This window comes from Ictalurus furcatus, chromosome 8 (genome assembly GCF_023375685.1).
Source record: "Ictalurus furcatus strain D&B chromosome 8, Billie_1.0, whole genome shotgun sequence".
In the NCBI taxonomy this organism is placed as follows: Eukaryota; Metazoa; Chordata; class Actinopteri; order Siluriformes; family Ictaluridae; genus Ictalurus; species Ictalurus furcatus.
The window spans coordinates 6,585,302-6,606,608 of NC_071262.1; the positions used below are offsets into that span (position 1 = coordinate 6,585,302).

The 21,307-nt window shown below is 40.8% G+C and overlaps 1 protein-coding gene across 2 annotated transcripts in view; it reads right to left on the bottom strand.

Moving 5' to 3' along the window:
- ebf1a (EBF transcription factor 1a) overlaps positions 1–21,307 on the bottom strand; it is a 139,353-nt gene that overhangs the window by 10,602 nt on the left and 107,444 nt on the right. For both annotated transcript variants that reach the window (XM_053630436.1, XM_053630435.1), the window contains exons 11-14: positions 10,862–10,950; positions 3,657–3,722; positions 2,633–2,810; positions 1,022–1,201 (exon numbers count right to left, since the gene is read on the bottom strand). In XM_053630436.1, coding sequence (XP_053486411.1) covers positions 1,022–1,201; positions 2,633–2,810; positions 3,657–3,722; positions 10,862–10,950 — 513 coding nt within the window. The remainder of the gene's footprint in view (positions 1–1,021; positions 1,202–2,632; positions 2,811–3,656; positions 3,723–10,861; positions 10,951–21,307) is intronic.

Consider the following 21,307-nt stretch of genomic DNA (forward strand, 5'->3'; position numbering starts at 1 on the left):
TGGAGACTGGAGTCATTATGCACAACCAGGATAATAAGTACATGATCACTGAAACATCTTATATAACTGTTACATACATAAAGTTGTTACAAGGCCAATTAGTGATGAAAAAACACTAACTATGAAGATCAAATGCCTTGAAAAGACATGACTGTATAATCCTGGCCCGTCCTCTGACCCGTCACTATTTGCGCCTTCTTCTTGTAATACACAAAGAACATTTTCTCCTTCAGTACTTTTACTGTCACAGTTATATTTCAGCCTGTCTCTGAAATTATCTTCTGCCTTTATTGTTGTTACTATACTATGCTTAAAATTTTATGACCCTTTCCCATGTAAAGTCTCTTGATAATGTCATAATCCGTTTATGAAGGTCCTGCTGATCAATTAATGAAAATTGGAGCCTCTGAAGTCTGCCCTCCCACATTGATTGAAAGTGTCTGTGCAGAGTCACCAAGCCTGTTAAAATACTTGTTAACATGTACGAATCAAAGCTTCTAAATTGAATTGCTTCTCCTGCAATTAGTTTATTGATTTAATTAAGGCTCTTTAATTTAGAAGCCATGGTAGAAGATTGGTGTTATATGAATGGCTGGACATTATGGTTGAGCGTGCTCCAGCAAAGAAAGGGTGTAAATTTATCTCTGCTCTTATAGACACATACACAGAGTAATAGCTTTATCTATTGCTTTATCATAGCTGTCTCTAATGGATCTGAGTATTTCACCATTAGAGCATTACTGTTTGTTTCACACCACAATGTAAAAGGCTTCATAGTTAATGTCCCTGTCGTCGAGCTGAATCTCTTTGCTGGGTCAAGTGGCCTTCAGTAATAAAGTAACAAAGGCTTCTATTACACACATCAGAAATGTTTTGTGTATAGCCACAGCTATAGAAATATAATATTCTGATCAGTTCTTTTGCTTGGAGGGTCAGTGATCAGTGAAGTTCTAGCATTGACTATATGAATGGACTCTGTTCTGGAGCTGGATGAGAGAAAAGAGAGGTGGGTTGTACTCACTGGCATAGGGGGAATTGGCAGCTGAGCCATTTAGGAAGTTGGGTGATCCTCCTAGCGTGGTCATGCCACTGTTACCATAACCGTTCATACTCGTGCTCACGGTACTGTAGCTGCTCTGCTGGGGCGTAGTGCTGGGCACATAACCATGAGGAGACACACTACTTGTGTTCCGACTGAAACCTGACACACACACACACACACACACACAGACATATACAAATGTGATTAAATGGTTAAAGAGAGGATTATATATATATATATATATATATATATATATAAAACCACAATTCCAAAAAACTTGGGACAGTATGGAAAATGCTAATAAAACAAAGAGGAGTGATTTGTGAATGTACTTTGACTTGTATTTAAACAAACAATGTAGAAAGACAAGGTATTTGATGTTTTACCTAATCAACTGCATAGTTTTTTGAAGGTAAATGTTTATTTTGAAATTTATGACTAATACCGATGTGACAAGTTGAAATAAAAAGGTGATGTGAAACAGGTGAGGCAATCGTCTAATCATAGTATATAGGGAGGCTCCAAAAAAGGCCTAGTCTTTTAAGAGCAAGGATGGGTCAAGGCTCGCCAGTCTGCCGGCAGATGCAACAGCGAATAATCCAACACTTTGAGAACAACATTCCCCAAAGACAAATCGGTAGGATAATTAACTAGTGTTATTAAAAGAAAAGGTGATATTACACAGTGGTAAACAATCGACTGTCCCAACGATTTTTGGAGTGTGTTGCAGTCATCAGAATTGAAATGAGTGTATAGTTTCAAAAATAAATTAAATTCACAAAGTAAAACATTGAATAATGTGTTAATGCATTTTCAGTATAGTACAGGGTGAATTGAATTTTCAAATTTTCAAAATTTCTTTGTTTTTTTCTTTTGCATTTTTATACTGTCCCAACTATACACACACACACACACACACACACATATGTATATGTATGTATGTATATGTATATATATATATGGTTGATTGTTGAGTACTGATTTGGTAACAGCAATAGTCTGTCCATTCATTGGCTCAAATCTTCATGATGATGAAGAAGGCCTAGATTCTTACAGATTTACAGATTGCTCTGAATTTCCCCTGTCACAGAGATCTGTATTATCCAGGAACTGCTGTATAATTTTTCCAAGTCTATATTTCCCCCAATTCTGTCAATAAAAAGGTCAAGACCAATAAAAATCATATATATAGTGTGGGAGGGGGTTAGGAGGAAAAGGGACATGGACTATAAATATACATCAATGCATTATACGTTGACATGGGTGAAAGCAGCAGGAAGTTCATGCTCCAGCAGTCCCCTGCTGTCTGCTACAAAAGGCAGCACACATCGTGACTCTGCTCGCAACACTTTCATCCTACGCCTGATAGATTACCGCTGACTTAACACAAATCACTCACTGTCACGGAGGGAGCAAAAGGAGCCGACAAATTCTGAGAGCAGAGCATGAGGCTCGCTTTTCCTTCTGGTTGCAGCTCTCTCACCACGCTAGCACAGCATCACTGGCTCAGAGCTACATACAATGTTCCCATGGTTGTTTCTCTTCCTTTGGCTACTGAATAGAGAGAAGACTGTGGGTGGCTCCTCTTACCCTGATTGGCTCCCTGTGTGGATTCAGAGACATTAACAGCAAGCTGGCCATGGAAAGAGTTGACACCCATCATGCCAGTGTGCACAGAACTGTTTGCTAGACCGGAGAGCTGGTTGTGGGTGCGTGGTACATTGTAGAGCGCCTCAGCGATGTCAGCTGCCCTCTTCAGTATGATCTCCTGTCATGAGCACCATGTCATGTCATGAGCAACACTGACATCAAGGTTAAACTAAACAGAACAAGCTATACGAACATCAAATCAAATATATGATACTGCAAACCAAGTCAAATGTAAGACTGAAGCTGTAATGTGTGTGTTTAGAGTATACAGTATGTCTGTGGGACTGGGACAGATGATAATGTGGGATAGGATAAAAGAGATTATGAGTAATAGATTTATCTTCCCCATGCTCAAAAAAGCTGTGTTTATCAGTCAGATGAGCACAAAGCACTACAAATAAACAGCAGGCGATCCGGCATGCTTCACTGAACATACATCTCTCACAATTTACCCCCACAATTGAGTCCTTATGAGAATATTTGTATGGTAAATGACAAGGTCTGAGGATTTGTGGGAAAGGTGAGATGGATAGGAAAGAGGTTCCTCTGAGACAGACATGACCAGAGGCAGACCCCCATTCACTATCTAAATAATTCAGCAGCTCTGCACTTTCAGCACTCAACCCTGCAATCAATGACCTGCCTTACAGGAGTGGCCAACTGCTTCTCTGCAGGGAAGAGGCCCCTTGAGCTCTTTCAACCAACGATAGAGAAGTTTCTGTTATGTTGATGAGTTATGTTGATGTGTACATAAGGATTTTGTGGTGGAGACTAGGGAAATACTGTACAATGTGACATGATACACTGTCTTTATAAATTTTACCTTTCCTCTGAAGTCAGCCTGACTGTAAAAGTACATCATGTTTAAAGATGGCTACATTTTGTATTTTGCTTTGTTCTGCTTGTATCTTTTTTGTCTTCTGTATTTTACATGGTTGTGAGTCCTGGTGAGGAGGTTACGCACCTGATTATTGTGAGGCATCCCATACAGGGCTTCTACAAGGTCTGCTGCTCTCTTCAGAATCACTTCCTATTGACAAAAAAACAATTCAAATGCTGTAGTTGTAGTGATTAGTGACTAATTCTTTATTGTAAACCTTTTTAATTTATACTACTTAAAAAAATAAAGCAAGGGCACTGTAACTATTCAGTAGTAGAAATAAATAAATATTTAAAAAAAACTAATGAGAGCAGAGGGCAAGACAAATTGAAATGGCACAATCTTAAGTTGACAATGTGATAGGTCAAAGATTAACTGTGTGTCATATAGGTCTATCTGTTGCCTGCAAGAGAAGGGTGTTATATGTACCACCAATCCACCAATCCTGGCCAATACTACATTCATTTAAACATGTAAATAACATGCAAGACCCTCTATAGATTATGTCATATTAAGGGTCTTATATGTTTCTTTTTCAGAGTCCTGCCTGCACTCCAACCTATACTTGTGTCCCCAGCTGTGTGTGTCCCATATGCATGAATCATCCATTCAATACACTAAACCTCATAACACACTTACTGTACAGCAGCCTCCATTCCTCATCCAATACTAATAAGGTCTATTATATGTATAATACATGTATACAAGTACACAGTGAAACAGATGAATGCATGCTTGTAGAGGTAAATAAATGCCCTATTGGCTGGGAGGGGATGGATGTGTACATATAACACCCTTCTCTTGTAGGTAATTGAGTCTCAGCTCCTCAACCAGAAGCCTATTTATTACCATACCTTCCCACACATTAAACATTTATTTACTGTGTTCTTTACTCTGTATTCATTTTCTTTCTCCTCTCTCCCTCTCCCTTCCATCTCACTCCTCTTCATTTTTTCCCCTCATAGGCGAAGAAGGTGCCTGGAGCTCCCGTGGAACCCTTTTTAAAAGTTAATGTGCCGGGGCTGAGGAAATGTGCTTGGGGCGCGACAACCAGAAAATTGCTCTCACCCTCGGTGTGTAACCCTCGCTGTGAACGAGCCCCCGAGCATGTGTGCCCGCCCGCTAGCTGACATATTGCCTTTCAATCAGAGTCCGTCTCTGCTGCCACCCCCACAACATGCAGGCACGATCATGACGAGGGGGTCAGCGAAGCAATAAAGATTTTTAGTGCGCTGTCCGAGGTGCTAAATTCACTCAATAATGGGTGTGCTGGCACTGCGTTAACCCCTCGTTAGGGATGCTTGAGTGGGGGGAGCCTGGCCTGGGTGATTGAAGGAGGTTCATAGGGGCCTGGGGAGGGCTAAAGTGCTGCTTTTGTATGGATGCCCGCCTTGGTTGCCTGCTTTTCTCTCTAGATTTGATGCACTCTCTATGTCAGTCCTTTTCCAGGATAGGAGAAGAACATAAGGGATGGGAGGCATTAGCTCACAGTTGGATCCACTGCTGCATCCAGACTGTGTTATTCATCCTACTTCTCATTCTACTGTATGCACCTATCTCTTTTCCTCTTACCCTCTCCCTTTCTCACTAGCTTATAACGGGGTTGTATCCATTTTCCATCACTGAGGGGATCTGTTGAGAGTCCAAATCCAATAAGGAAGAAGCCAAAAGTTGGTCCAGATAAACAAATAAATGCTATTAACAGAGGGCTGTATGTGGTGGCCCTGTGTCTGGAAGCAAAGCCCATTTCCTGGGTGAGCAGAAGGGTTTCCAGTAAGGGCTGAGAGCTGAGAGCCGAAAGCGGTAAACAGGAAAGAAACCCGATCCTAGATCTGCGTGTCTGCACACAGACACGCAGATCTATCAGTCAGAGCCATCATTATCCTGACGATGCTCTACTTCCTGCTCTGCACTCAACTCTCTAGCCATGCTGAAGCATGAAACACCCACAGTTATAAAACTTCAGTCCAGAACTATGACTGTGGCCCTTTTTAGCTAAGAAAAGTTTTTTCTCTTGTGTTTATACCTACATGTGAGCTACTACACACACACACACACACACACACACACACACAAACAGTATAGTAGGTTAACAACCCTCAGGCATTGTGTTTTGGTAATGCATGATATGAGGCTCAGCCTCAGCACTGCGATTAACCTACACATTACTGCACTCTGGACATCCAATCTGTTCCTGTGTGTAAAATGATGATGGCTGGTAAAAAGATACATGCCCAACACAGAAAGTATTGCTGATAAGATGAAATAATGGCCATATCATATCAGGAATGTTAAAACATCACCGTCTGGACTTTTACTAAGGAGCTAGGCCTGTAAAAAAATACAATAAAGCAAAAAAACAAACAAACAAACAAACAAAAAACTGACAAATTCAGTCCAGCACTCGTTCCTTTGCAAATGTATTGCTGTGTAATTTTCTGTTAGAACAAAAACATTAAACTCAGGTTCTGGATGGTGGATAAATTCCTCTAGATCAAATCTCATCTCCCTCATCACCTGAAATAAATATCCAAATATCCAAATACCACTTTTATTTTGGCAGCATTAAGAAATATAGCATGCTGAAAAGAGGTTGATATGGACGCAGATTCTAGTTAGTTGTGAATTTGAATGCTGGCATCAAATTGTGACCACACACACCGGTGTGTTAGCCTGTTTATACCCACCAGAGCTGCAGCAACTTCTGCTGAATAAGACCTCTCATATAGTGAGCTATTCTTTACAGTGACAATCAACAGATTTCTCTTAGCCTCTTAGTCACTGTTATTCACATAGCAAAAATATGCAGCAGTAACAAAGAGCACTTATTTATAGAATCATGTGTAGTTTTCTATTGCTAAAAAAATAATTTAACTTATAAAAAGCCTGGTCCCATAGTGACAGTGTAGTTTATAGTCCAGTCATACTGTGGGCTGACACTGTTTTTAATTGTCCTGAATCATGACACTATGATGTATGAAAGCAATTAGGAACAGTGCGTTTTGCCACATAATTCCTAGCCGCTAAAAACAACTGTCTTAATCATTTCCTACAACTTCCAAAGGTTAGATCATTTTTTAAAACTTCTTAAATTAAGTGATTTTGTTTGACTGTTCTTCCTGCTTCATAAAATCTTGTTTAACTCTTTAATAACGCCGTATAAAAAATATAAATAATTATGTTCAGCATAACTAGGTAAGAGGACGTATGGTGGCTTAGTCGGTTTGCATGTTTGCCTCACACCTCCAGGGTTGGAGGTTCGATTCCCACTACTGCCCTGTGTGTGTGCAGAGTTTGCATGTCTCCCCATGCTGTGGGGAGACATGCATGATAGGCTGATTAGCATGTCCAAATTGTCCGTAGTGTATGAATGGGTGTGTATGTGATTGTGCCCTGCAATGGATGTACACTGTCCAGGGTGTACTCCGCCTTGTGCCCCAAGCTCCCTGGGATAGGCTCCAGGTTCCCCGTGACCCTGTAGGACAAGTGGTATAAAAAATGGATGGATAGATGGATTACTAGATAAGAGGAGACTGTCATATAATGCTTTAGTTCTCTAATGCTTCTTTAACCCAGTCTGGCCAGCATGATGTCGGAGGCCCAATCTATCATATGTAAAATAGTGCAGAATGTCCATTCTGTGTGGAGGAAACCGGCTGATGCAGTACATGCTATGACTTTTCTAGAGGTGATCCTTTTAATCATACTGATTGTATTAATGTGGAGATAAATGCTCTAGAAAGCAATTGCAGAGCATATCCCTTATATTATATCCCTGGGCTCCTCTCTCCATTCCCATGTCTTCAACCTGTCAATTTATGTCCATCACAAATATCAGTCCCTTTACTCTTTAACCAATCCGGCTCCCTTGCATAATTCATATTCTGTCTCTACAGACTTAAAAGGTTACTTTTTGAAAGTCAATAACAACCTGTCGGCCTGCATCTGAACAGCAAGCAAGTGACAACTATATCCACCAAACATGCAGAAACATCAAAACTGCTTCAGCTGGAATATACTGTCTCAAACAGTAACCCAACTGTACATTTCAGACCATTTTTTGACACTTGCATATTAGCATCTACACATTTTAACAGTGAGTTGGTTTGAAATACTATAAGCATGCACATTCAGACCCTGTGTAGCATTTGTCTTGATTCGCCAATGAAGTATGATGAAGGAAAACACTGCATGCTACTCCCCAGTGGTGAGGACTGTTTCATCAGAGCACAGATTGAATCCTAGGCCCTTTAGAGGTGGCCAAGAGGGGATCAGGTGGATGTGAAGTGACAGGGAAAATGGGTGGAACAAACACTGACTGGAGAGAGGGAGAGGGAAGGAACGAGCCCGCAGACTGGCCACACTGGACCTCAGCCAAACTCATTGACTGGAGCTGTGTCTCTGGATTCAGACACGAATACTCACTAAGCAATTAGGGGCTGTTCTTTCAAATGACTGTCTCTCTTTCACTCTTTTTAATATGCACACAATTCTTGATTACATGCTAGTCTTTAAACTGGCTGAATGCTGTTGTCTAATATTAAAAATAAAGCTAAATTAAGCAATTCAACTATATGAGTATGCTCATGTTGTGCTATGTACTATGCTACTTAATAATCCTAAACTGAAAATTAAATGGATTTCTTAAACTAACATCCTAAGGAGAGCCACAAGAAAAAAAAGCAGTACTTAAGCTGAGTTGACATGTATCACCATTTTAGGGGTTTGCCTAACATGTCCACAGATTTGCCAAAGAATTGAGTGAGACAAGTTAGACTGCCTTGTTCCCTGCTTGCCCCTCACCTGTGATTTAGTCCAGCAGTTGAGAAAAGTGCCGTCAACAAACTGTTATTACCTCAATAAAGGGCAAAATCGATAGTGCAGAAATGAGCAGCCAGGCCCAGCGGCCGGTGCTGTTAATATCTGGCTGGGAGTGTTAGAGGGAGCAGAGGACAAACTGAGTGAGAGAGTGAGAGAGACACAGACAGAAGTAGAGGATTAAAACCTCCACTACTCAGAGAAATTGAGGGTAAAATCCATCTGCACACATCAACCCTGTCACCACAATTTACCAGACATGTAGAGCCATGCAGAGAAATGATTTCTCATTTAACATCACCTGTATGCTAGCTAGTCTCTTCTCTTCCCCTCTCTCCCCTACTGCTCCAGCTGCTTCTTCCCCCTTGTGGTGACTCAATTACTGTTGGCTGAGCAATAATAAAGTGTGGGCGGCAGTGGCTTCGATCGCATGACCCAGGTGAAGGCAGCCCAGGACAGCTGACTTCACCATGATGGATCACCCGGATCCCGTTCTTTCTCTCCCTGCTGCTCTCCCTTGGTGACCCTCTCTCTCTCTTGTTCTGTCTCCCCATCCTCCCCAACACCCAATCTTCTTTCTCTCTTACCCCTCTGCGAAAGCTTGTAAAGAGACAGAACTGGAGACTACATCATGTGTACTATGGCTGTACACTCTTTTGGTGCGTATTAATCAAATCATGCTTAACCAAATATATACAAACTTCTCTAGTGCTCTATGCATAACACAATTGTGCTACTGGCTACACATACCTAGAACACCTGTATATATAATAAACACAATATAGAAAACTGCATCCTCTGGGACTTCCCCAACACCTGACTTGATAGTGGTCGACCAGTGGAAGGCAGTTGGGTATTTTTTTTTCCAACTCATCTCATTCACATGTGCCCATGCTGCAGGTGCACAGCTGCTCATTGCTTGGTGGCTGTCCAACCATTTTCATTAGAACTGCAAGGGAGTCTGTTAAAAATATGGCATGCCGTTAAGACGGTTCTCCAGGGAGGTGCAAAGGCAGTTTTTCTGACCCGCTCCCCTCTTGATGAACACAGTGGGAAAGGTGTGATGGCTCACCCCACCTGGGACCCGTCTAATGCATTCAAATTCATCACTGGCCCAGTGAAATGAGCCCAGGCCAAGCCAAGGTTAAAGCCACACTGATCATATGTGAACAGCAGAGTGTGTCAGTCTGTAAGAAATGAACCAGACTGCTGTTAACATGACAGACAGAAAGAATGATCATGACTCCTTTATTAGATTAAGCATAGAAATAAATTTAGCCTCAGTGAAAGGTCTCAACTTGAAAGTCTTCTATTCTGAAGTGTCACCAAGTTTAAAAAGTGGTGGTATGGGTGTTTATGTATGACTGTGTGTGTGTGTGTGTGTGTGTGTGTGTGTGTGGGTGTGTGTTTGTATGTGTGTGTGTGTGTGTGTGTATGTGTGTGTGTGTGTGGAAGGTATGCTGACAATGCCAATTTGGTGATTTAGGGACAGAGATCAAACACAATGGCCCTATTTAGCCATGCTAACAGCAGCCTGTACATCTGTCCTCTCCAAGCCAGCTGGGGAACGGCAAATGAGAGAGAGATATAAGAGGAGAGCAGCAGCTATTGGTCTCCACAAACTATCCAACATAGCATAACATCACATTCTGTAACATGGGTAAAGACAGAACACAGTAAAAGAACATTTACTGCATTAACAGTAACAGCAATTCTTTTATTTGACCTGAAATCCCTCCCTACATGTCCACTAAACACTTTGTGTTTACTTTCCGTGTTCTGTCTGACCCGAGTGAAATGAAGTTCCATCCTACACCAGGATTTTAGATTGATATACTGTGCGCTGACCTCAGTCATATTACAGGTATAATGGATGCAGTGGCTCTGGGACAATGAATACCAATAGCCCACTTCTAATATGGGGAGGACTTATATAACAGTACAAGGGCAAACCTGGACTGACTGCAAAAGAGCATGACCAGCCAGCCATAATTACTCTTTTTTAGTCTATTAAGTGCTGCAGCTCACATGGGGCTCAGGGGTATAGAACATGTAAAAGATAAAGTACTGTTTATTTATCACTCCCAAAGGATTCATTAACATCTCTTTAAGTGGAATGTAGGAGGAAGTAAACAAATTGCTTTCTTTCTTTCTTTCTTTTTTGCCAAGGCTGGATCTCTCCAGTTGTATGAATAACTCTGGCCTCACATAAGTATTTTATTTATTCATTTATTTTTAATGGAACAATATTACAATCATATATGCAGCCAATTAAGAGGCATTAAAGTTCAGCGAAACATGAAAAGTTCTGCTAGAACAAACAATGTATTGTCTGAACATTATGGACACTCAGTGGTCTTGCAATGAGGTTAATAGGAACATGCTCACAGTGAAAGGTGTGGAACAGTGTTAATTAATGTAGCAGAATTTTGAAAATTAGAGGATGCATGGAGTGATAAACTGGAACTGACCTTTGGCAAGCGTTCAGGATCACCTGGATGTCTCGGGATGACCTTCTGTAACCGCTGGAAGCCATAGTCAATGGTGGGCTCATTCAGTGCTGAGGAGGAAAAACAAAACAGTGTGACCTAAAATTTCATATCTACCTCCATTAACTATCTTTTATACCGGTCTGATTGAACACAGTTAATGCTCTTTACATATTTATATTGGCCAAAATAAACATGCAGAGAAAACAAACAAGCCAAAACCTTAAATACAATGTCAAATGAGGAATGGTCACAAACAACCAAGTTAAAAACAACAAAAAAAATAACAAAACAAAAAAACAGCAAGTGCTGCCAGACAGTGCTTTATGAATAAAACAGGACTCCAGGAATCAATGTGTATGCCTTCTAACAGTTCATTCTGCTCCCTCTGCAGCAGCTCACACACAGCATTCTATATCAGACATCCTCCTTCACAAATGAAACCCCCCCATGGTGGTTATGTAAAACTGTGCACACGCTGTTTTGGATAACAGAACACACATAGATCTGCTGATGCTCTACCATGATAGATTTTCAGCCATTAAGAAATCTTAGGATTTTTTAACCTTTAGCTTCAGTATGACTGACTAACTGCAACTTGTCATTACAGCATGTGCTATTGTAATGTGTAATTAAAATTTTGTTGAATTGACATCCAACCTACTGTGCAAGTGTTGCTGTGGCAAATTCTACAAACTGTTGGACATTTTTGCTTTTTTTCCCCTTGCACATAAATTTTGGTCTTTTAGTTGTACTTACTTACATACATATTTTTGTATGTACTTTGTTACCATACATAACATCGTGATAACAAATAAGTAACAGATTTACCCAAGCATAACTAAAAATGTATGCTTGTACTATTACTCCATTACATTTCCATAAAAATCCATACCTTTTACTCCATTCAATTACATCAAGTACTCATTACAAATCTCAAAAAGTTTGTTTTCCTTGGCTACCAACTAAATCAATGCATTTTAACTTTGGTTATTACCTATATTTAAAACATCCAAACAAATCCATACTGATTTGTATGAACATCGCATCCAATCGTCTTTGTGCAAGGACCGCCTATTAGTTTAAAGATTTTTACAAGAAGAAACAAAATTACTCACATTCAGCTCACAAATAGCAAGCGAATGTCTGCCAACAACTACTATATTCTCCTCCACACAGGTTAATAAATTATGTTTTTTAATACATCTTACTCCTGTTTAATACATAAGCACTGTTAATCTGCAAAAATATTTGTAGGTCCAATAAATCAATTAAAGTTTTGATTTCTGTGAGGCAACACTTCTGGATTACAAGATCCTGGATCCACATAGATATAGGAACAGCTTAATGAACTCTTGCTGAGAGCACAGCAATAAGGCAATATTTACAAAGGAACATGATCTGGGCGATAAAACCAAACATCCTGCACAGACCACATGGGCCTCGATGCACTGTTTTTCTAACCTTCCTGGGCTGAGAGCTACATTTGCACTGACACAATAGCCCTTTCTCCTCTGATCAGCCTGCTATGCTTGCTTGTGTGTTTGTCTATTGTGCTGCTAAATGCATATCCTCCAAGGCCACACTAACAGAGCCCCCTTGTTTAATAAGAGAGAGAGAGAGAGAGAGAGAGAGAGAGAGAGATATTATGAAAAAGGGCCAATGCAATTTAGTACAAAATGTATAGGAATGGGTGAGAAGAGTAATGAAGTTGTAAGAAAAGCTAATGACTAACCACACTCATCCCTGCAAATTTTTTTGGTCATTTGTATTTGGTCATTTGTATTCCCTGGCATTTGAAATCACACAATCATGCTATAAAAACGTCTGGGTTACGCATATAACCCTGTTCCCTGAGAAGGGAACGAGACTTTGCGTGAAATTCATGCTGTGGGAAACACCCTCTCATGTCACCGGTATCTGAAGACTGTGTGAAATCACGCCTATTTATAGGCCTGTTGTGGCCAAGTGATGTGGCATTTTGCGCATCACGTGATTATAAAATGCCACCTGTAAACCACGTCATCAACCTCTATTATCTGAAGAGGAGACACAGTTCACAAGCATGCCCCAGTATGACAAAGCTACGCAACGTCTCGTTCCCTTCTCAGGGAACAGGGATACATGCGTAATCCAGACGTTGTCACACAACTCAACATTGTGTGAGCTTCATGCTGTGGGAACGAGTATACCCATTACGTCATACTGAGGGTATGGTCTGTTCAAAGGGTCTGAGCCTGAGGGTCACTGCAAGACACTGGAGCCTGGGGTGGACTCCATGTCCAAACTGTAATATCAAACAAATGTGTGCGCCCCACTGCAGCACACACAACCTTTAGACCCACTACTTTTTACTTTATACAAGCTACCTCTAGGTCAAATTATTCGTAAACATGGAATTAGCTTCCACTGTTTTGCTGACGATACACAGTTGTATGTTTCAGCAAAGCCATACGACATACAGCAGCTTAATAAAGTTGAGGAATGTGTAAAAAACATTAGACGTTGTATGCTTATTAACTTCCTCTTACTTAATTCTGATAAGACAGAAGTACTTGTACAAGGCCAAGTGTAGCTAGAAGTAAGCTTTCTGATCACATAGTAACTCTGGATGGACTTTCCATTTCGTCATGTACAGCAGTAAAAGACCTTGGAGTGATCATTGACTCCAGTCTATCATTTGATGCTCATGTAGATAATATTACTAGGATAGCCTTATTTCATCTCAGAAATATTTCTAAAATATTTCCATCACTACATCATGCAGAAATTTTAGTTCATGCTTTCGTCACCTCTAGACTAGATTACTGTAATGCCATACTGTCTGGATGTTCCAGTAGGTGCATAAACAAACTTCAGTTAGTCCAGAATGCAGCTGCTAGAGTCCTAACTAGAACCAGAAGATATCACTACATCACCCCGATCTTATCAACACTGCATAGGCTCCCAGTGAAATCACGCATTAATTATAAAATGCTATTATTAACTTATAAAGCACTAAACGGTCTCACGCCACAGTATCTAAGTGACCTTTTGGGTTTCTATGATCCACCACGCCTACTTAGATCAAAAGGTGCAGGCTATTTGACGGTACCTTGAATAGCGAAGGCTACAGCAGGGGAAAGAGTTTTATCTTATAGAGTCCGACTGTTATGGAACAGTCTTCCAATTAGTGTTCGGGACTCAGACACAGTCTCAGTGTTTAAGTCTAGGCTTAAAACGTATTTGTTTACTCAAGCCATGAGTAGACTTTCTGTTATGCTAAGCACAGTCCTAACAATCTCTTCTCTCCCTCTCTCCTTCTGTCGAGCCACACATGATTTTATGGAGATACTAGAGATCCTGATCCTTTCTGCTCTCCAGACCTGCCTGATCCGTTCGGATGCCCTACCTCTGGATGGAGCTCTCATCTACTCCAATTCCAGATGGACACACTCACTGTGGTTGCTTCAAGGTTGCTTCTAAGGTTTGCTTAATTAAACCATAATGAACTTTCCTTTACTTTTACACTATCCGTTGTCACCCAGATTAGGATGAGCTCCCTTCTGAGTCTTTTTCCTCTCAAGGTTTCTTCCTCTTAACATCTTAGAGAGTTTTTCCTGGCCACCGTCACCACCGGCTTGCTGAATTGGGATAAATTCGCACATTTAAAATCCGTATACCGTGTTTATATGTTTCTGTAAAGCTACTTTGAGACAATGCAGCTTCTTCTTCTATGGGCAGAGCGAATGTTTTTGTCATTCCCTGATATTTGTCCAGATAGGGTGGGTTGACTATCCATTCCGGAAGGAGGAGTCGCGATGTGAACTCCAAAACTCGGAAGCGGAGGGTCAGATAGAGCAGCACTCGTCTCTGGTTCCTCCTTCAGATCCATATGCGATCTCCAGGACCTGAGCCGGCTGGCTGTCTTGGCAGTGGCTGGCCCAGAACCACGAGGCTCCGAAACCCGTCCCCGAAACAAAATGGGAGCACAGAGTAACACACTTCCTGAATTCTCTCTGACACATACTTGCAAAGAGGTGAGGGATAGAAAAGTAAGTACACTCCTCACATTTTTGTAAATATTTGATTATATCTTTTCATGTGACAACACTGAAGAAATGACACTCTGCTACAATGTAAAGTAGTGAGTGTACAGCTTGTGTAACAGTGTAAATTTGCTGTCCCTTCAAAATAACTCAACACACAGCCATTAATGTCTAAATCGCTGGCAACAAAAGTGAGTACACCCCTAAGTGAAAATGTCCAAATTGGGCCCAATTAGCAATTTTCCCTCCCCGGTGTCATGCGAATTGTTAGTGTTACAAGGTCTCAGGTGTGAATGGGGAGCAGGTGTGTTAAATTTGGTGTCATCGCTCTCGCACTCCCGCATACTGGTCACTGGAAGTTCAACATGGCACCTCATGGCAAAGAACTCTCTGAATATCTGAAAAAAAGAATTGTTGCTCTACATAAAGATGGCCTAGGCTATAAGAAGATTGCCAAGACCCTGACACTGAGCTGCAGCACAGTGGCCAAGACCATACAGCGGTTTAACAGGAAAGGTTCCACTCAGAACAGGCCTCACCATGGTCGACCAAAGAAGTTGAGTGTACATGCTCAGTGTCATATCCAGAGGTTGTCTTTGGGAAATAGACATATGAGTGCTGCCAGCATTGCTGCAGAGGTTGAATAGGTGGGGCTCAGCCTGTCAGTGCTCAGACCATACGCCGCACACTGCATCAAATTGGTCAACATGGCTGTCATCCCAGAGGGAAGCCTCTTCTGAAGATGATGCACAAGAAAGCCCGCAAACAGTTTGCTGGAGACAAGCAGACTAAGGACATGGATTACTGGAACCATGTCCTGTGGTCTGATGAGACCAAGATAAACTTATTTGGTTCAGATGGTGCCAAGCGTGTGTGGTGGTAACCAGGTGAGGAGTACAAAGACAAGTGTGTCTTGCCTACAGTCAAGCATGGTGGTGGGAGTGTCATGGTCTGGGGCTGCATGAGTGCTGCCGGCACTGGGGAGCTACAGTTGATTGAGGGAACCATGAATGCCAACATGCACTGTGACATACTGAAGCAGAGCATGATCCCCTCCCTTCGGAGACTGGGCCGCAGGGCAGTATTCATTCTAGCATGATAACAACCCCAAACACACCTCCAAGACGACCTTCTTAGACTGCCTTGCTAAAGGACTGGCCAAGCATGTCTCCAGACCTAAACCCTATTGAGCATCTGTGGGGCATCCTCAAACGGAAGGTGGAGGAGCACAAGGTCTCTAACATCCACCAGCTCCGTGATGTTGTCATGGAGGAGTGGAAAAGGACTCCAGTGGCAACCTGTGAAGCTCTGGTGAACTCCATGCCCAAGAGGGTTAAGGTAGTGTTGGAAAATAATGGTGGTCACACAAAATATTGACACTTTGGGCCCAATTTGGACATTTTCACTTAGGGGTGTACTCACATTTGTTGCCAGCAGTTTAGACATTAATGGCTGTGTGTTGAGTTATTTTGAGGGGACAGCAAATTTACAATGATATACAAGCTGTACACTCACTACTTTACATTGTAGCAAAGTGTCATTTCTTCAGAGTTGTCACATGAAAAGATATAATCAAATATCTACAAAAATGTGAGGGGTGTACTCACTTTTGTGAGATACTATATATATATATATATATATATATATATATATATATATATATATATAAACTCTGAAAAATACGGAGGAAGTGAAGAGTTTTGGGAACGTTCACACAAACAACTGACATGCAGTCTTTCACTGAAGATAATAAGGCAGATGATGTGGTTTACAGGTGCCATTTTATAATCATGTGATGTGCGAAATGCCATGTAAATTGACCATGGCAGGCCTATAAAGGCGTGATTTCACACAGACTTCAGATACATGTCACGCACGAGGGCATTTCCCACAGCGTGAAGCTCACTCAACATTGAGTTCTCTTTGAAAGGGAAACTACATATGCCATCTATACATACTGAATGCAGCATGCATCACCTAGTAAAGTGACAAAATTCATAAAGTAACCCTGCCTTGAAAACTGCAATGTCTAGGCACTCTGCTGTTCAGAAATCTGAAAATTATTCTCTCTTTCTTTTTGGCCTCCCACTGATAGGTCTTATTGAAAGCACTTAATAAAAAAGTTGTCAGCATGACAGAGCGATCTGGTGTTTTCTCATTCATTTTACACACGGTAATGTGCACTTAACAGAGGCAATTAGGGGACTATCTAGATAATGAAGGAGGTGGATCTGTGGGTGCTGATGTTACGTATCATAACAGCTTAATAAATGGGCTGACTATTTAAAATGAATATTGTAAAACTGAAATAAATCAAATGGGATTTAAGTAACTGGCATAATAGTGCAAACCTCCATCACATCAATACATTGTAATGTTTTTCTTACTTTCTTTAGTTTTCATTCTGATTGTTTCAGCATGCCTGCAGCATCAGCTCTTGCACAGAAGATGGATCATTAATAGCAATGTGTGACATGCACAATTAGCCTGCATTTGATTGCTTTAATGAAGAGGGATGCAAGGCAGAGTGAATGTGGAGAATGTAGTGTCTCTTTCTCAACTCTCCTGACCACCTTTCTGTTTGCCCTGTAGCCACCCTTCTTGTCATTTCCTGAGGGAGTGTACTCAGCTCTCTTTAACCCCCACAGCCGAAAGGACAGACTGAGGGCAGCTTTTTCATGCAGTGGAGTGTAGTCTGAATCCTGATCATCACTCCTCACTAAAGTGCAGGAAGACCTCCAAGCAGCAGGTGGGAGCTAGCACTTAATGGGTATTAAAGTGGAGTGAACAAATGGCTCTTAGCCTAGATCAAGTGTCTTCATTCCAGCTCCTAGATAGCTGTGATAGTCTGAATCCAAATTCAACACACCTGATATAGATAATCAACAACTTCAACAGCTTATTACGGGGTGTCTTAAAAGTCTCCATACAAAGCTGAAATTAACACATTTTAGCAAAATGTCTTCCAAAAATGTTCATACTTAGTTCATATATATTTTCAGATAGCCTTTAAGAATTTCTTTGACAAAAGAAGAATGTATTGAAATCATTTCTCATGGCTGGATCAGGAAGCTGTTGCAAGGTTGCGATGGACTTTGACAGGAAACATGGCAAGCATATCACATACAACACTGTTGCCAAACTCAAAAAGACTGGAAGTGTTGTGGACCGACCAAGAAATGGACATCTACAAACATCCAATGACAATGGCACAACCAACGTGGTGCTGGCAAACATAGTCCACTATATATGGAGACTATATATATATATTTTGGACACCCTGTAGATCGAGAAGTGCTGGATTAGGTTTGGAAAAAAAAACTTTACAGAAAAGCAGCATATGTTCAATTCTGGAAAAAACTGAGTTTGAAGGCTTTGAAGGAGGGTGCACCTTTGAAATGCATTTGGAGTCATAACCTTCTTTAAGTACAATGCCATAAAAGTGGCTAACAACAGCAAATAGTGTTCAGAGTTTATGACAAATTGTAGCTCTGAATGGCTCCCTAATTGAACCCCAGCATTAAGAAATGTGAAATGAATCATGACACCACCTAGTCCCACAGCTGCATGCTCAGGCTCATGACTGACTGAATGTTTACAAAAGGAGCTGAACAAAAACTGTTAAAACAATCCAGATCCCATGATGGAGAACAGAGCATAGCTATAGTCCAGGGGAAGAAAAACAAAAGCAGCCGAATGTGACAGAATGATGCAAAGCCACCCTAAGGCTGATAATACATCATATCTAAATAGACTTCCTGTAATTAAGCCTGCTAGAGGTTCAAGTTAAGGATTAGGAAGTGTGGTCCAGGAATCAGAATGTGGCAGGCCCTGGGTGGGTACTGTATGGGGGTTTGTGTATAGTGGGAATGGAGGAATAAATGTATAACGCTGGATGACGAGAGAAAGAGGTTGAGAGAATGGCTGAGTTATGAGTTCAGAACAAGGTTATGGTATAAGGGGACTCAAGTGAACACGGTACTAGAAAAAGGCATGTAGAATTCACATCTGCACACTGCAACATTTATTAAGACCATGTCTAGTTTGCCTAGCTAAGGTAGTCTTTCAAATGTATATAAAACATGTATAAAAGAACTAACTTGGGATTTGCAGAGGCTGTCATCTCCAGAGATAGAATGGGTAATGAAGTGTTAGCTGGTAGATGCAAAGTGTGTGAGACTGAGTACTAAGTGTAGATACATCTCCTTTAAGAGAATATAATGAGGCAGGACACCAGCATTACTGAAGGAGGTGTTTTAATGTGCTGATATATAGACGGATGGGGGAGATCTCTAAACTGTACTCTACTGCCCTCTCAGACAGCTTCACATGTTTACTCCCCCCCCATTGCTATTGATTTCCACATTGTGTACAATCTCCTCAGCAGCCAGGCTGATAATGCAATCTTACTGTGAGTAGGAGACAAGGAGAAGAGAGGGAAAAGGGAGAGAGAGCTGAGAAATAGCTTGAGCATGTGTTGAATGGTAAAAGAAAAGAGGAGGAATATGTTGTTCCTCATTTGGCAACCCTACTGTACTTTCACACCCAGGATGATAGTAATGAAAACACTTCAGAAACACAGTCAATAATATTTTAGAAAAAAAAACATGACAAACAGTAACACAGGATATGATATTTATGCAATCCAAACAAAGCCAACATCCTAGTAGACCAGATGGAGAAACCACACTCTCAATGGGGTCTGGTTATTTCCAGTTGCTCTGCATTCCTCTGCAAAGGGACCAGTTTTCCACCAATATCCTTTGTCTGTCTCCTTGTTTATTTTCACATATTCAGGTGAGGAACTTGAAATACGAAGCATACATACTCCTCTAGGCTTACTATATAGACTGTGGACCAAAACAACAAACATTGGAGATATTGGATATTCACCAACATACATGGGAGACTTGCTTTCATTGTAGTGTCAGTCTCTCTTCTCTGATTTCACTTTTTTTTTGGGAGGGGGGGTTTGGGTAATAAAGTTATGTGTGATGTCATAAATAATAACTCTAATATTGAAACCAAATATTCTGAATCAATATAGAAAAGAATATTCTGGTATACTATACTGTCTCATTATGTTTACACAATGTAATATTACAAATATAAAGCTGGTGCTTACTGCTGCTGGTGCCTTGATGATATTCAAATAGAATTTTCTGCCACCTGACCTGACAAAGTGATGAGGAACAAAGCTGTTTCCTTGGACCAAAGGTACAGACATATTAACTGTCCGAGATGTCCGCTTTTGGAATCAGAATAGGTAAAACATATGAACAATAAATATATAAATGAACAAGAACCACTGCTTGAAGGATTGTGTGCAATCACACAGATCAATGCTCATTGAAATTTCATGAAGGCACAGCCAGATCGCTTCACATTTCACAATAATAATGCAGGGGTAGATTGAGAGGGGAGGAGAAACTCAACCTTAAAGATAATCTGAATAGGTCTATCAAGACTGGCCAGTCAAACCATTAAGCATTTATTAAAATCATTCTAATTCACAAAACTTCACAAGACATCAGCCATGCCTAAAATTAAAGGCTTCTTCTTACAACCTTTGCAACAGCATAGTTCTTATGACTAGCCACTTGCTAGTTTTTGATGGTGAATTGAGTCAGGCAACCAGACTTAGACCTGCTCCAGCCGTATCCTGATTGACAGAACAGAGAGGCATGCTGGGTAATTGGTCTTTAGCGGAACCTTTTAACAGGCACTTGTGGGCTTTGTACAGAGCTGTTAATGTCAGGGTGGTAATGTTATCTCTTTTCTCTCTCTCTCTTTTCCCCAGAGCTCGCTCTCAGGTGTGATCTCATACGCTGTGGATGGGAATCAATAGGCTCAGTGGCAGAGTGTTCGATGCCTGCCTGAATTATTGCTTCATTTTTCTCCCTATATAGATGAGGCCTGTTTTCCCCCAACCCACCCCACACTGGGATCAATATCTTACAATCTCATTTTTATCCATTTTTCCATAAAACCAGTGATTGTGTTTATTTGGAAAAACCGACAAACTAAAATAAGGTATGGCTTTAAAAAAGGAGAAAATGTATAGTAGGAACCTGTGACCATAAAATGGATGACTTGTTTTCCTTGATTCTGAGTGGTTGCTGCTCTGAGGCAAATACATTTGTGTGAAATGGCCCACTGAAGACTTTATGCTGTAAAGCAAACCAATTTCACTATATCTTTATGGTGACAATTTTCAAATGTCAAGGATCAGCAATTTACTTGGAATGGTTACCACTGATCAAGGAGCTTGTCACCATTTGTCAATTGAATTAAAGAGCCTTATTATCAAAACTGAACAATCACTGAATACATCATTTGTAACAGAATGATTAGAAGCACAATTATGTTTAGTTAAACTGTTAACTACATTTTACATAAA